Source organism: Lichenostomus cassidix, chromosome 2 (assembly GCF_008360975.1).
Source record: "Lichenostomus cassidix isolate B80296 chromosome 2, HeHo_3.0, whole genome shotgun sequence".
NCBI lineage: Eukaryota > Metazoa > Chordata > Aves > Passeriformes > Meliphagidae > Lichenostomus > Lichenostomus cassidix.
The window spans coordinates 138,795,586-138,811,650 of NC_139482.1; the positions used below are offsets into that span (position 1 = coordinate 138,795,586).

General features: G+C 35.1%; 1 protein-coding gene across 2 annotated transcripts in view; it reads right to left on the reverse strand.

The window, feature by feature from the left end:
* TAF2 (TATA-box binding protein associated factor 2) overlaps nucleotides 1-16,065 on the reverse strand; it is a 60,564-nt gene that overhangs the window by 22,221 nt on the left and 22,278 nt on the right. For both annotated transcript variants that reach the window (XM_085053464.1, XM_085053463.1), the window contains exons 12-20: nucleotides 15,095-15,249; nucleotides 12,797-12,911; nucleotides 12,588-12,697; nucleotides 11,859-11,924; nucleotides 9,688-9,940; nucleotides 6,144-6,284; nucleotides 5,021-5,131; nucleotides 3,455-3,648; nucleotides 2,765-2,904 (exon numbers count right to left, since the gene is read on the reverse strand). In XM_085053464.1, the coding sequence (XP_084909590.1) occupies nucleotides 2,765-2,904; nucleotides 3,455-3,648; nucleotides 5,021-5,131; nucleotides 6,144-6,284; nucleotides 9,688-9,940; nucleotides 11,859-11,924; nucleotides 12,588-12,697; nucleotides 12,797-12,911; nucleotides 15,095-15,249 (1,285 nt within the window). The remainder of the gene's footprint in view (nucleotides 1-2,764; nucleotides 2,905-3,454; nucleotides 3,649-5,020; nucleotides 5,132-6,143; nucleotides 6,285-9,687; nucleotides 9,941-11,858; nucleotides 11,925-12,587; nucleotides 12,698-12,796; nucleotides 12,912-15,094; nucleotides 15,250-16,065) is intronic.

Genomic DNA, 16,065 nt, shown 5'->3' on the forward strand with positions numbered 1-16,065 from the left:
TGGCCCATGACCTGAATTCGTACCCAGTGCACTGACCACCCATCCTGTCTGTAGCTTGCCAGTTTGTCTAGAAGAAGGCTGTGGGAAAAGCAGCATGTGTAGATTTTCATACTTCTGGTAGATATAAACACAAGTGATTGCTTTCTGAAACAAAAATCCCCTTGTGATTTTTTTTTCAAATTACAAGTGATGTTGTCTTAGTTCTCAATTGCAGCAGAGCATCTCTGAGACACTGAACTTTAACATTCATGAAATCTGATAATGGTTATTTATTTAGAATAGTTTGTTGTTATCTCTTCCAAGTATGCAACTGTCTTGTTCTATACAAACAACTATTAATGGTCATATAGCTCTCACAAGCTAACTTAAAGAAGTTAATAAACCCTGTTCACTTCAAGCCACTGCAGATCAACTGTCCAAGCTGCTGCCTCAAGCATTTAAAAAGTTACCATGCCTCAAAAAACCCCTCGCTATTAATGGCAAAGAAAACAACTTATTCAGTTCCATGGAGAAATGATTTCAAGTAATTTTAAAAAAGGTAGTGTTATTCCTACTCTGAAAGTTCCACCCAGAAAACACAGACTTTCCTTTTTATGGAAATTACAAAATCTGTCAGCTTCCTTTACAAGAACTGTTGAAAGGCAGCTTTGGCACAAGCAACAGGTATTTGATAGCTGCTGGTTTGCATCCAGTGTGAACTGGAAACCAGGTAACCAGGAACAACGAGAATCAGATCTCTTGGCAATAGATGGCCAATCATTTCTCCTTCCAAAGCCAGGTTTAGGGCTCTGCAAGACAAGCACTGCTAACTTCTCTATGGGTAGAAGAAGAAGTCAGTACAGAGTTTCTGGATCACCCCTCCACCAAAAACTCACCAGTCTTACAGCAGGAGCAGAAGCTCTGGTGTTCAGTGCTGGAAGCTTGTATTTGAGAAATTACAGTGATGACCAGCTAGATACTAGGCTGGGGGGTGAATTGTAGTGACTTTTTAGTAGATAGATATTTGCATCTGCTACCTCTGCATCAGAAAAAAAGCTGTAGGCAAGGGGCAAGTCAGTTAGGTACAGTAGTATTCTAGTCTGTCATTTTCAGATCTCACAGTGAGCTCAGTCAAAAACTGTGTTCAGCTCAACCACTGATTTCAAGTAATCTACTACTTTTTACCATTCAAGTTTTAGCTTCATGTAGAAAATTTCAAGCAATTTACCCTATTACCTTGCTTATACAGCAGCCCATTTGATCAGCTGTTTTAAAGATGTACTTTATTACTTTGTAGTACAAACTCTTTCCTATCCAAGCCAGTTATTAACTATAAATACCATCCATAAAAGGTCAAGAATTTCATGAGAAAACATTATTTATATCAGTTTGTCTTTCCAAAGGGTGGGATGAATTAGTGAGATTATTCTAAAGGAAAAGAGCTGATGAGTAAGCTTCCTACTCGCCAGCAAATCTTTCCACTAACATTCTATGAAGGGTGGAATAAAGCAGTTAGCCCACCAGAGATATGCACACACTGCACAGTTCAAAATTCTAGCTATTCATCACTCACAGGGTCACCAAATGGTTTACAAGCAGTGGGTTATGGATACAGAGTGTCTGGTGGGTTATAAGAAGGAGCCTGAGTGATGCTCAGTGCACAACCTCCCCCGAAGTTATCAACTGTTCGAAATGACAACCTGAGTCAGACTTCAGTTTTCACAGGTTTCAGTCTGTGAGTAGATGCCTGAGTTTCACTGGATGTACTCACTCAAAGATTCCAATTGCCCTAAAACTTCCCACTGCTTGTCTAGTTCAAGGAGTTTTTGGATAGAATAACAGGAGTAATGTCAAAGTAATACAGTCCTTAAAAAAAAGGAGTAAACAATTATTCATGTAACAAGCAAAGGAAACTCCATTAGCCTGAACAAACCCAAACCTATGAAATCTGAGACAGAATAATTAGAAATCTAGATCCACCAGTCTGCTACAGAGGAAGAACTGAAGGATTTGGCCACTTTGAAAGGTATAAACCTTCAAACACAAAAGTGTTACAAATCTGCTGAACAAAGAAAGACTAATAAATGTACAGGACAACATAAATAAACAGAACAATATAATACTAAATTAATTTTATGAAATGCAATTAGTTGAAACTGTAATTTCTAACTGTCATTAGAAATCTGTCAGGACTGAGTTTCAACTACAGAGCATTCAAGAAAATGCCCAGGGTTTTGGTTTTCATTGACCTGCAATAGTCAGCTAAGTTAAAGGCAATATTAAAATAATGTAAACAACCCACAAGCATAAGCTATGCATAAAGAATGGCAAAACGGAATCAGCCAAAAAAATCACTACAAAAATCTAAGTTTCCAAAATTTATAACCATAAGATGCATGTAAAAAGCACAATAAAGATATAAGGAAGAAGGTAAAGCAGAACAACAAGAGCTTCAACTAACAATTATGGCTGAAATCAACTAAACCAAAGTCACCGAAGATAAAGTGTCAAAGAGAAATTACTAAATCCCCTTACTGCCACACATTATTTCAAAACTTTGGTGTCTGAAGCAATTTGCAAAGCACTAAGAACCAATGCTCGGCAAACTTTTATAACACTTGTACTTGCTAGAACAAAGTATTAATAGAAATCTCAGATTCTTATCAATACACCTGTCATCATACAAGCTCTTCTGGTGGACACTATGTCAACCTAATATTAATGAGGTAAGCATTACATCTGCATGAGAACGTTACAAAATGCCAAAATACTTGGAAAAAAGTACCTTTAGTGTAATCGACAACAGCCTCTAATGCTGCTATTCGGACATCCACAAAGTGTCCATATTCCGCGTACGACTTGAAGAGAGCAGGATCACTTGGGACATGACCATTCTTCTGAAGCACTCGAATAGCTTTTAAACAGCTGGACAAGGTAGAAAGAGAAAATTTACATCAGGTTTATTGAATACCAGCCAAGAAAAATAAAATTACTTTATTCGAAATTAAGTACTGCACATTTTCTGAATTATGTTATCCACATTAACATGATTATCACGTTACCATTATTTTCACAGCATTAACGTACAGGTCTTATTACCTCTGAATTGGGCAGAAACACAAACAAAATTCTCCACCCTGTCCAATCCATCGATCAGTTTCAGTAGAGCCATAATAACTTAGACAAAACATAGATGACATTGTGTACTCTACAGTTATTATTACAAGGCAAAACTTTCATAAATGCTCTTCTTCAAGATGCACAGCATGATCAACTTATGACTGTTATTAAAAATCTACATTAACAGAAATTAATGCTGAAAAGTAAAGCAATCAAGACAAATTTGCATTATCAGCTTTTGAAACTTGAAAGAATTTGACATTTAAGATTGAGACATTCACGCTAAAATCTTAAAAGCTAACTACAGAAAGCTAACTACATAAACCCCCAAAAAAGCAGTGTCACTAAACCATACCTGACTGTAATAGTATGTCTGTAACTGGGAAGAAGCTTCTCCATGTTTAGGAAACGGGTAATTTCCTCTAGAATAAGTCGTACATCAGGATTTAAGTTATCCAATGTTCGAACTTCGTTGTTCACACTGACTGCAGGAGTTACAGAGTTGGCTAGGGCATCAATCAGCTCAGCACGATAGTAGTTGTCTGAAAACTAGGTAAAACCAACATTTAACACAATAAACAACATATATTCTTTCAAAGCTAAAAAATGCTAAGCCCTATTACACAACAGATCATAAAACCAAGACCATGGGAGAAACTACATGAGAGAGCAAAAGAGGAAAAAATTGGTTCTGAAAATCATACCATTAATCCAGCCAGCAACTTCACAAGCTTCTGAAGTGAACTAATGAGCTCACTGCTGCTTTTCAGTTTCACTAAATTTTGCTGCTTAGTGAGGAAAATCTTGCTTCTTCATTCACCCCTCTTACCTGCATTCATAGTTTCACCCCTTCCATTATGCCGGCTTTTGCATCTCTTGGTTTTGTTAGTAAGCAGCAGAACAATAAAAATAAGATTTACAAAAAGTAGAAAGAAGCACGAGTTGAATATTAGTTACTTTAATCAAAACAAACCCAACATATATCAGATCCAGCAGAAGATGTCAAACACATGTGGAGGGGACGTGGAAAAATGAGTTTGAATTTCTCCCTCAGTGGTAGGAAGATGTCAGCACACCTCACCACTTTCTATGACTACTGATGCTTGCACTCATGTGTCCAACTCTACCTCTCCACCCTCCATCATCCTTATTTCTGTAATAAGCAACAAGTGTCTTGTTACAGCATGTGCTCTACATACAAGAAAAAATGAGGTTTAAGACACATCAGACTGGTGCCACTTAACTTTGGAAAATTAATTGGAAAGATCATGCTAGGCTCCTAGCTAGAGAGATGGAATTCTGTATTATCTCAGGATCTTAAAGGTCATCAATTATCCTTCAGAAGTGGTCTGTGTGAGAAGGAACTTCAGGTGACAGCATTTCCAACTTAGATGTTTCAGTTTAGTGATGGAACAATATTAACCTGTGGTTTACCTGCTATTTAACTGGACGAAGACAATCCAGTCCTGTGAGCTAGAACTGATATTCAGAACACAGAATCCCAGAGTTCTGTATATTGTTAAAAAAATATATTTTCTTTCCTTGCTCTTTCAAATACTCTTCTCAAGGTGAAAAAATCATCAAAAAAACAGTGCTTAACTTTGCATGCTACATTTTCTCCAAACACATGGGTCTTTTGAATGAAAAAGAGTAAAGCAAGAAAAGTTTGTGTGAAAACGAAGACAGGCAGATCCTCAGTAAGTCAACAAGCACACAGAGCTTTGAAACACCCATGAAGTGCCACAATAGATATGTCAGCTACAGAACATTCTCTAGCATTTACCATTTAGTTTAGTCCATCACCTTTTCATCAACTCTGAGCCAGATATATACAGCAGTGGCATTTAACATCATGCAGTGCATTAACTAAAACTTTTTCAACAAAAAAAAAGAAGTATATTAAAATAAGCACACTCTTTACCTTATTCTTCCTGTTATCGTTATACTTGATCAAATCCAAAATAAACATTAAAACCTCCTTAGGACAAAGGTTGTGAACATCTCTCAGAAGGGCCATGGCAACAGGCATAGTCTGTGTAATAAAATTAACACTAACATCATATTTTGCGTTAGTGAAATGATAGTTACATCCTGAAAATCAGCAATTAATAAATTTACAATAGCAAATGCCTGAAAAGTTGTATTTAGATATTTTTTGAAAGTCAGACCATATACTATATAACCTTCAGATCAAATAAACTAGGCTCCACTCAACACAGATTTAGGAATCTTACTCTAGATCTATAAACTCGGCACATGAGACTAAAAAGGAAGAAAAATGTAAGACTTAGTGGTAAAGAATGAACAATGACAAAAAAAGCAGAAAAATACAAAAATAGGTCCAGGGTCCAAGAATGACATGAAGGATGAAGCAGGTTTGGATAGAGTAAAAAAAGCAAAATTTGTGTCTTCTATAAAATCAGTAATATGAAATCTATGAAATAAGAACTCAATAACACAAGTAAAGTAAATCTTGAGATAAAAACATTGTAATTACTTTTGTTACCCAATGAACAACCAAAAACTATAGGTTACAGTAAAAAAACCTGTGTTAACACCAAAATAAGCAGCAGCAATATATGATGTTGACAATACAAAGAGGGCAAGAAGGATTATGCAATGTCTTGAACTAAAAAGCCCACCAATTTAAGAGTTTTAAGATTTCACTTGCAGTATGGTGTAATTGCTATACAAGAATAAAGGCAGTTGCTGAATTCACCAAAAACATAAAATTAGTATCTTCCTTACAGTGCTATTTAAGAATGAGCTCACAAATAATTGCAAATTATTATTATATACCCTCCATTCTCCTGAAAAAACTGCCAATTTAACTCCAGCTTCTCAGAAAAAATTGTTAAAAATTTGTTAATTGATTTCTTACTAAGAAGGAACAGAAGCTATATGCGAAGGAATTAGCTACTTTGATTTTTATTTAAGAGTAAATCAGGTTTGTACTATCCATGTTCCTGTAATTGTCAACTGTAAGAACATTTTTGTATTTTGACAATTCTCTTCAAACATTCATTGAGAAAAATAAATTTTACCTTTTGAAGAAAGTAGCTTTGAAAGTTCATGAAGTTGTTGGTCTTCACAATGTTTGGACAAGTCTTACAACAAAACATTCGGGTAAAGAGTGACTTCATGGCTGGTGGTCCTGTCCATGTACTTACCATGGAATTTGCAATCTGAATAAGTAGGGGGAAGGGAAATCATATTAACATGACCACTGCAAGTTTAGTTTGACTGTAGAAAAATACACGTTTCCCATAATCAAAAAGGATAATTGCCAAGAACATTCTCTCCTTTAAATAGATACTTACTTTAAGAGTGTATTATCTTATATTAGCTAAGTTTTCACTGTCATTCCCAATATATCTTCTCTACATTAAAGGTAAGTTTTATGAAAATGGTTCCATTTGGAAGACATCTGCAACTAACTATCCTTCCATGATAAACTTCTGTTCTTAATTATTATTCTCTTTGATATATTTTAGATGAAAAGTCTGTTTACTTTGACTCTATGGAAGCCAGTGATGGAAGGAGATTTTGCAATACCAACTTCCCAAATTTACCCTGCCAGTAACCTCAGCCTAGACTTTAAAACAGGCCTCAGCCACCCTAAGAATAAAAGACCACCCCTAAAGTCAAATGCAAGGCAGCTCTCTCTAACTTTAATTGTAATTTACTAAAAGGACTGTGTACTAAGAACTATTGCTATAGTCTGCTTTGGTGTAAGGCAGTTAAGGTTCCACAAAGACAAGGACACTTTTTGTGCCTTCCCAGCACCCTGGGTTTCATACATTGCTGTATGGAGCCTACTGAAAGCCTGCAGACAAGAACATCTGTGCCTGCTGTTGGCTCATCTGCCTGATGTGTGGGTGCACAAATGGGACCAATGCACCCTACAGTGTAGTAGAAATATCCATTATTACAGACCCACCACAAACTAAGGAAAAATCTGTTTTCACAAAGAAAAATATGAATTTGATTATTTCCTTCTAAATAATTTAGCTTGTTTCAGAGGCTATTACATATGCAACAAGTGAAGGAAAAGCAAGAGGCTATCTGAATAGGGACAGCAATCTACTTCACCATTGCTTTTGTGGAAGATTGGTGCCTTATTACTGAAAACCATTTTCCCATTAAGCCAGGCTTCAAAGGAAATTCAGAGAGGGAAAATACTGCAGTCAGGCTCAATCTTCCCTTTGCAATAACTGAAGTGTTTGAACTAAAGATGCAGGTACAGCTTCTTCTGAAAGGTATAGTGACTCTTCCCGCAGAGGAAGATTAATCCCAGACTGCTTAGAAACCATGATAAAGAACTTAAAACTAAAAATAAGAAATTTATGTAGGAGTGTCCAATAAAACCCATTCCCCAAAATATCAAAGTTTACTACGTTTACAAGATATTCACAATTCCATTAAAATCAGGGTGTACATTTTAAAATATTAACTTATTTTAAGCATTTCATTTCACAAAGTCTGTAGATGAACAACTATTTTCAAGCAAAAACAACAGTAGTTATATCATCATCTTTTCAGTATTTTTTGGGTCTTATCATGTGTTCTAACTCATTTGAATTTCTCTTTACTGACAGAATCTGGTTTTTCTACTTGTTCTACTGAGACATTACACACTCTGAACTAAACGTATCTGCACACTGCCTACACAGTAACACAAGTGGCCTATCTTCCATTATTTCTACTTAAATGGCAGGAGGTACAATCCATTTCTGCATCATTTAATTCAGTACAGCATAAAAAATAGACTAAGGGGCTACTCTTACGCACATCTATGAAACTCCTCAACTTTTGGGAGGGAAAAGTTTGTGATGGTAGTGTTCCTATTTTGAAGTTTACAGCACATCAGCTACACTGCAATGGATCCGAACTGGGAAATCAGTCGGTGTACTCTCAGGAATTAGGACTGTGACATTATTTTCTCCTTTCTCTGTACTTATTATTTGTCCTGAAGGACTCAGCACAGTGTGTGGGCACACACATTAACACACATCTCTCAATTTTTGGATTGAGGATTAAATGAGGATTTAATATGTCACCTGGATACTTCGTGGCTGAGAGACTGAAGTACTGTTTTACAATGAAGTATACCAAGAAAGTGCAGTCAAGTCAGTTTGATAATCGCATTATCACATATCGTTTCTCCGTATCAATGTGAGTACACCAAGAATAACAGTAACTGCAACCCAGCTAGAAACTGCAAATCAACAAAAAAGAACCCTCCCCTGAATAACCACAAGTGACTTGGCTTTTTTCAATAAAGAATACAAATTCTGAATATTTATAAGCTGAGAAAATTAAACTTAATGACAACAGGAAGTTATTAATGTCCTGATGTTGGAATCAGTAATAGAATGTATTACACTTTCCTCCCAGGTAATTGATATGAACATATCTGCAACTCTCTTCTGCCATGCTCCTTCACTTTGATTTAATGTCACAGCCATACTTTTTGCTTGCCTTATTATCTTCTTTTCTCTAAGTCAACCACCTTATCCATAGACCCAAGAGTTTCCATACAATTACAAATGAACAAAACAGGTAATGATTATCTGCAGCCCAATTGCCTAAGAAGTTAAAGGAAGAAAAAAACTATTACATTTAAATGTTGCAACAATTGCTCTTTTAATATTTACCTGTGGAATATACACTATTAGATATTTCAAGTGAATTCGTTATAAAATGGGCATTATTTTAAGTCAGATACTGGCAGTACCAATACCAGCACATACACTGGCAGTTTTACATTAGTGTTTCACAATATTAAAATAGTTTGTCAAAAACACGTGGATTTTGATTTTTAAAATACGGCTGAAGGTCCGTATATTTATTTCTATATGGGAACTGAATTATTCCCAGCAGGTACACAGCAGAAAGCAAGCTGTATGCCAGTAATCTGAACTGCAAAAATTGTCAACCAATATGTCTGCATGTCCATAAATGTATGTCACCAATATTTAGAATTCTTGTTCTTCTGGGTTTCCACCCAGTTGTTGTAAAATCAGGGGTTTACTAGTTTTCATTCTCAATGCTAATATTATGTCTAAATAAAAAGAAGATCTTCCCTTTTCAAGGCACTTATTTGACTTTTTATTATTTAATTGTAATCCAACTTTATGTTTATTTTGTGACCCTATTCAATCTGAAACAATATAGAGCAGCAATCTGAATTCCAATTAGACAAAGATGAATTTCAGCACTTCAGAGTTCTCAACAGACTGGCCAAGGAACTTCCCAGTAAAATAATAAAAAATACACTTTGGTTCTGAAAAAAAAAGGAACAAAAGTCTTTTATTTCTGCCACTTAATGAAATCTGGAAAAATCCCTTGTGGTTTTCATGTCTGAATTTTAATTTTGACAATTATGAAAGCCTTTTGCAGTCTCCATTTACCAACTAAAATAATATAACTTTCCTTTCAAATCAGTCATGTTAAAAATACTTGGCAAATCCATTTAAGAGGCTAAATATCAAGCCAAAGTAAGAAGTGTGATGAGTTTTGACCCATTTTCACCCATTTACAAAGTCTAGTGCATTTCTTCCCCTCCTGTCACCCACACAAGCTCACCTTTGCAAGGCAGAAGCAGGCCAGCATTCTCACCCGGTAGAAACACTGTTCCTGCTCCAGGATATCGGTCAGTGCAAGCCGTGATGCTGGAGTAGGGAACTTTTCCAGTGCCAGAATGGCTTCTTCTTGTGCAACCACATCTCTCTCATATCGCAGCTGATACTGCCACATGAAATCAGACTGCTCAAATTCCACCTTCCTCAGTACTGACATGTCAGGATCTATTCTTATCCAGAGCAAGGGGGAATCAGCACTAAATCAGACATGAAAAATATTAACAGCTTGCAAAATTTCAAGACTATAGAAATTCTAAAGATGTTCTAAATGAGTTATTTGTAAAGTATTTAAATTCAAAGAACCATAACAAAATATAGGTTAGAAGAACTTTTGAAAGTCTCCTGGTCCAATCTCCTGCTTCTATGATGGTAATTCTACAGCCTCCCAAGGCAATCTGTCCAAACCTCTAACACAGCCAAGTGAACACAGTGTTTTAGTATTTTTAACCTACAGATCTTTGTTTATAGTAAATATTGTAAGTACTGTATTATCTCAGTACATTTAATTCTACTTTCTCAGATGCTACAATTTTCCTAACTGAGAAGCACTTTATCACCTTCTAAAGTTTAAGACTACAAAAAATAAAAAAATCCAATTAAGAAAATCTGGTGGTAAATACATTTTTTTTTAATCTATAGATGTGAAACTCCTTTACAACCACTCACATGCTATGATGCTGAAAGCTGACAAGGGTAACTTGTAAACGATGATAAATGTGAAATCATCAACAGACAGGATTAAAATTGTCCCACAGATATAATTCCTCAATTGTACTCCACCCAAACAAGCACTTTACACTTTAGTATTCACATAGCACCATGACTGCAGAAGTAATTTACGGGAGCAACAAGCACAAATTATGCAATATATTCTCTTACTCATTTTTCCACATAAAAATCACAACACCACAATACCAACATGGCATTATGAGAGAGTTTGGAATGATGAAAAGAGCACCATTATAAACATGATGTGTATTTCTGCATATGTTTGTAAAAAATCTAGAATTACCATCAAGACAGACAGTGGAAGAGTGTATACACAAGATTTAAAAAGCAGAATAGAATGTTTATTATTATATATGCTTGGAACAGAGGAGTCCAAACCAGACAACAGAATGATCATATCACATATTAGGTTATCAGATAAAGTGCAAGTGTCCTGCATAAAATCCTATACCAGTTCAAAGGTCATTCTAAGATCACTGAAGTCTCAGCTCAGGGTAATGCAACAGGAACCTGAGCAAAACTGATCAAAATTACTCACAAATATTTAGGGTAATAATCCTTCAATACAATTAAAACTAGTCATATGTCAACTGTCATATAGAAATGATAGCTTGTTCAATCTAAATACATCTGATAACGTTTTTTGTCATCATACATTATATGTTAAATTTATGAGAATCTGCAACATTTTTAAGGTGAAAAGCAATCTGTCCTTCTTCAAAGAGACACCACTGGCATTCAAGAGCAGATTATTTACTTCCCTCAGCCAGAAAACAAGGTACCAACACCTTCATAATTTCTGATAGCACCACTGGCTCCAAGTCAAGGAGGGAAAGGAAGGTTTTTATATTGAGCAACAATTTGCTTCCAAAGAGCTTAACAGTTCCAACTGAAATTAATGCCAGTGAGGATTTTGGTGTGAAGCACTTCATCATTATTTTTAATCTAGAAGAATTCTTCTGTAGTTACAGATTTCAGGAACTTGTCTGTATTAGCAGCAGTTAGATGGTCTTCATCAAGATCCAATAAAAATTGCTCTCACTTTGTTTCAAAAAAATTCTTGTTTACATTTTACCTACAAAGTCAGCTGAAAGGTATCACTGGAAATGTGTTAGGGTCAAGTAATTTATTGTATCACCTTACCATGCCCAAGATGTTTTATTATATCTGATTTTATCGGTTAACCCACACTTTTTAGACTTCACCAGCATTTCCCCAGCTGCACTAGAAAAGTCTCAAAGAAGACAAAGAAATGTGGGATAGTCTTGAAAGTTGTCAGTCATATAATGAAGTACCACATTATTATCCAATCCTTCAAATTGCATGCTTTAGACAAGGGGAACATGGCTCACACTCACACTGAGAAACTCCAAAAAGCCAACTTACTCCATAGCAGAAAGGTCCATGTCCACCTCTTCTCCATTCATCAGTGGAATCTTTTTCTTCTTATTTCTATTAAAAAAGAGAAAATAGAAAGAAAAAAAAAATATTTACTAGACTGGCAAACACATTTTAATAAATGGAGTTTAAGACTGCAAAAGTACTTTGTATATTTCACCACACAAAAACATAATGCCCTCTCCAGCAAAAAAACACTCACAAATTTGAGCTATGCATCCATTTCTACAATTTTTACTCCCACCACTTTTACAATTACACATAAACACAGAACTTTGAGAAGTAGAATTCGAAGCAATTATTAAAACCTATTAGAAAACTCAGAGAATCCACATGGGAAGTGTGTCACTCTTCTTGTTCCTTAGGTTTACCAAACAATCCCAGCATTCTCTTCACTTGAGGCACTCCTCTGGCCTACATTTTTCTTCCCTCTAATTTTTGGTTCCCATTCAAAGGTATTTTGAATATTTTGATTAGAGTCTTCATTCAATTCGTTCTACATAACTTATGTGTTCATAAAACTTTTACAAAGTGACTTATAATTAAGAACTGTGTAAGGTTTCTTGCTGTCCCTAAACAGTAAGAAATTCCGCACTTACATCACAGATAAATCTTATTTAGCAAGATTAGGAAAAAATATACACTTGTCATCAAATCCCCTATATGTTTTCATATATCCATAGTAAAAATACCTGCAGTTAGTATTTTAATTCTTACCTTCTGCTTTTAGAATGGCAAGGAATATCATGTTTAAGACTGTTTTCTTCAATCTGCAACGTGTGGTTGAATGAGCCATCAAGTTCTTGAACTGTCACTTTAAGAGGACCCTGCAAGTTTACAACACTGTGTTACTAACATCAAACTTATGCTTATTAATGTATACATCATACTTCATGTGTAAGTAAAATTTGGAAAATGGACCTTACCACATATTTCTGAGTCCCAGGAGACGTGTAATCTTGTTTTATTTCCAATTCCAATACATTCCGTTTTCTATTAAATGCAAAGCTACCATAAAATTTTACCACTCCACTCTGATCCCTAATAAGCAGTATAGGAATTCTAGTGCACAATGCAGTAGTTACAAAAAACCATAATTCTCAATTCTTAACACTTACTTAATCTTCTTTATTCCTAGAATTACCCATTCCAAGGAAATCTGGAAATGCAAACACTCATGTTCATTCACTAAATTCTGGGGGTTTTATATTCTTTTAGGTTTTTTTCTTTAAACAGTTCTTTAATGTCCAATCATATCTCTTATGGCAAAAAAATGAAGTGCAATGAAAACTACTTAGCATGAAGAAATTCATTATGAAAAGCTATTCTGGACTCTACCACATCCAATGTCCTTGGTATGCTCCCAAAGAAAGTAATTGAGTAAGACTTCAGTAATATCAATATGGTTTGTTATATTTTAGTTAAATAAAACTAAGGGGGAAATGTAGACATTAATTTCTGTTTTCTATCCACGTTACACTTAACTCAATTATTTTATTGTAGTTTTTCAAACTGGGTCATGTGAGCATTCCCATGTGAGCATTCCCATATATATGAGTATACAATATGAATGATAAAAAGTAACAATCTCACTCGGAATTTTTGCCCAGGCAATGATTTCTTCAAGACAACTTTTCCCGTGAATAATTTCATCATTCATTTCTGTATGACAGACATTACTACACTTATAGTAAATAAAAATATTAAACAGAAGCATTTTAGTCGAATGCACACTCTCACAAGTCTCTGACAACATGAGACAAAAGCAAGGGAGAAAAATCTGTTCTTTCATGTCCCAATATTTAAGGGAGGAGCTTCCATATTCAAAGACACTTCTTATCGTACACAGGTCATTAACTTTGCTCCCAAAATCTGGCCATTTGGCTAAATATCTCAGACTGGTTCTGTTCATGGAGGCTGCCTTCATGTAGCACTGTGACTTTGACAATAGGTAGGGTTTAAGACATTTTTAGTGGTTTCTTCAGCACAAGGTTTAAACTGAGTATCAACACAGCCCTTGCTAATGGCATAAGACAGCACTAGTTACTAGCAGTAAGATCTCCTCCCAAACAACATAAAGACCTGCTATGATCTTAAAGGTGGAAAATCTACTGTCACAGGAATAGCAGGATTTGAAGTATGGTAGGGAGGTTGCAATAATAGGATTAAATGCAAGTTACAGTTAACAGGATCAGCCTTGGGGCCACAGTATGGAGAAGGTGAAAAATGCCCAAATCTGAGGGTTACAATTCTTCCTTCCTTACAGAACAGATGTAGTTGAGATTCACCCAGCTCAGATAGTAATGCTGACATTTAAGTGTAGCTGCAGTGTGAATATATGTACATATAGAAATATTTTTCTCAAGTACTTGGCACAGCAAAGTAGGGAAATTCGAATAATGTGTATTTATACTTTATGAACACTTCAGATGCAACTAAAATACTAACCTCTCAAATTACTCTATAAATTATACAGTGCTTTTTATTTAAGATATTGAGGTGCATGAATGTTATTAAGTCAGCTCAAATTAAATACCTACTTTTGTTGCCTGCTACAACAGTATGTTTTTGCTGCAGTCATGTACAATTCTAGCCTGAAGTCACATTAAATAAAACTAACAATTAAACCTGTTAAATGGAGCAACTTCAAATTTCCCCAACAACACCAATTCAAAATAAGAAACTCTCTTTCTTGACTAACATAACTAAAATCTGAAGAATCAACACACAGAGGTTTATTTTACCTGAAATTGCACTATTAACACAAGCTACCATACTGTTAAAGTATATTGTAAACTAATAGTCTGTGCTTTAGGTTACTTATTTCATGGTGATTTACTGGAAATCACATATTAAAATGCACCAGACTATAGCATTTTCCATGTCCAACTTCAGCATATTTCTATGGGCAGTGTCCTCTGGAATCCTTTTAGTATAATTTGGCTTTAAATTCCAGAAGAGTTCCTGTGCTTCTTTCAAAGGAAAACTTAAAATAATGAAATCCCTTCTAGCAAAGAACACGCAAAAAAGCCAGCACAGTTCAAAGGACTATGAAAAGATTGTGAACCTGTGGCTCACATATACATCTAATTCACAGAATGATGTAGTTAACTGTTTTATGCAAAGATATTTTACACCCTTCTTCACACTCCTTTAATAGTGCCAGTTAAAAAACCAAATTCATTCTCTGTACTAACAATCCAAACCAAGAATAAAAAGGATACACCCACTGCTTTATTAAAGGTTGGATGTCTTTGCCTGAGACATTTGAGATCGATTTCAAAAACCCAGATGTGGAAACCAACATCTGACTCCACATGTGTGACTGGAACTTCTGAGATGAAGCAGTACTGGCCAGACTCAACAACTTGTTGAAAACCTAAAATGATAAAAAGTTATTACTTTCCCTAATTACTTATATAAAAAGTAAGCATTTCTGTTTAGTTTCAGTTGAGTTGCAACTAAAAGTCAATAAACTCATTCTCTGATAACTGGCTTCAAGAAAAGTTTTTTTAAAAAAAAGACATTACAGGTAATTATTTTCTTGACCTTATCAGAAATTATGATTCACAGTCCAAATGTATCTTCCTCAAAGTTACACATACATATGCACAGACAAAATCCATTTAAAGATCATCAACTTTTCAAAATTATCTACAGTAAAAGAGCTCACTGACTAGATCTCCTTTTCCAGAAATAAAGTTTTTGTCAGATTCTCAGCTGTATTTTCAACCTGAAACTACCTATAATAGCTCTAGCACAACATACATATTTTCCTTAAAAATAACCCCAAAACAAGAAAAAAAAAACCAAGTTGATATGAAAATATCACTCAGTTTCTCGGTATTTATTTGTAGCACCCTATTCTTTCTATGTCACAAAAGATACCTAGTAAAGAAGAGAAACTACAGTTCTGCAGGAGCATTTCAGAATAAAATTACAGTCTTCTATTCAACTGCTTCTAATATAAGCATCTATGTTTCATCTAGCACTGAGAATTTTATATAATAGAAAGAGCTGAAGCTGGATTCTCACTACTTCCATTATTTATAATTTCATTAGATTAGCTCACAGCACCAGTGAGGGACAGTGAAACACACTCTCATTGTTAACAACCAATTAAAATAACCCAAACCAATCAAACACCTTAAGATTAAAGAGAATATGCAGTATATTAAAAGTATTGTAAGTTAGG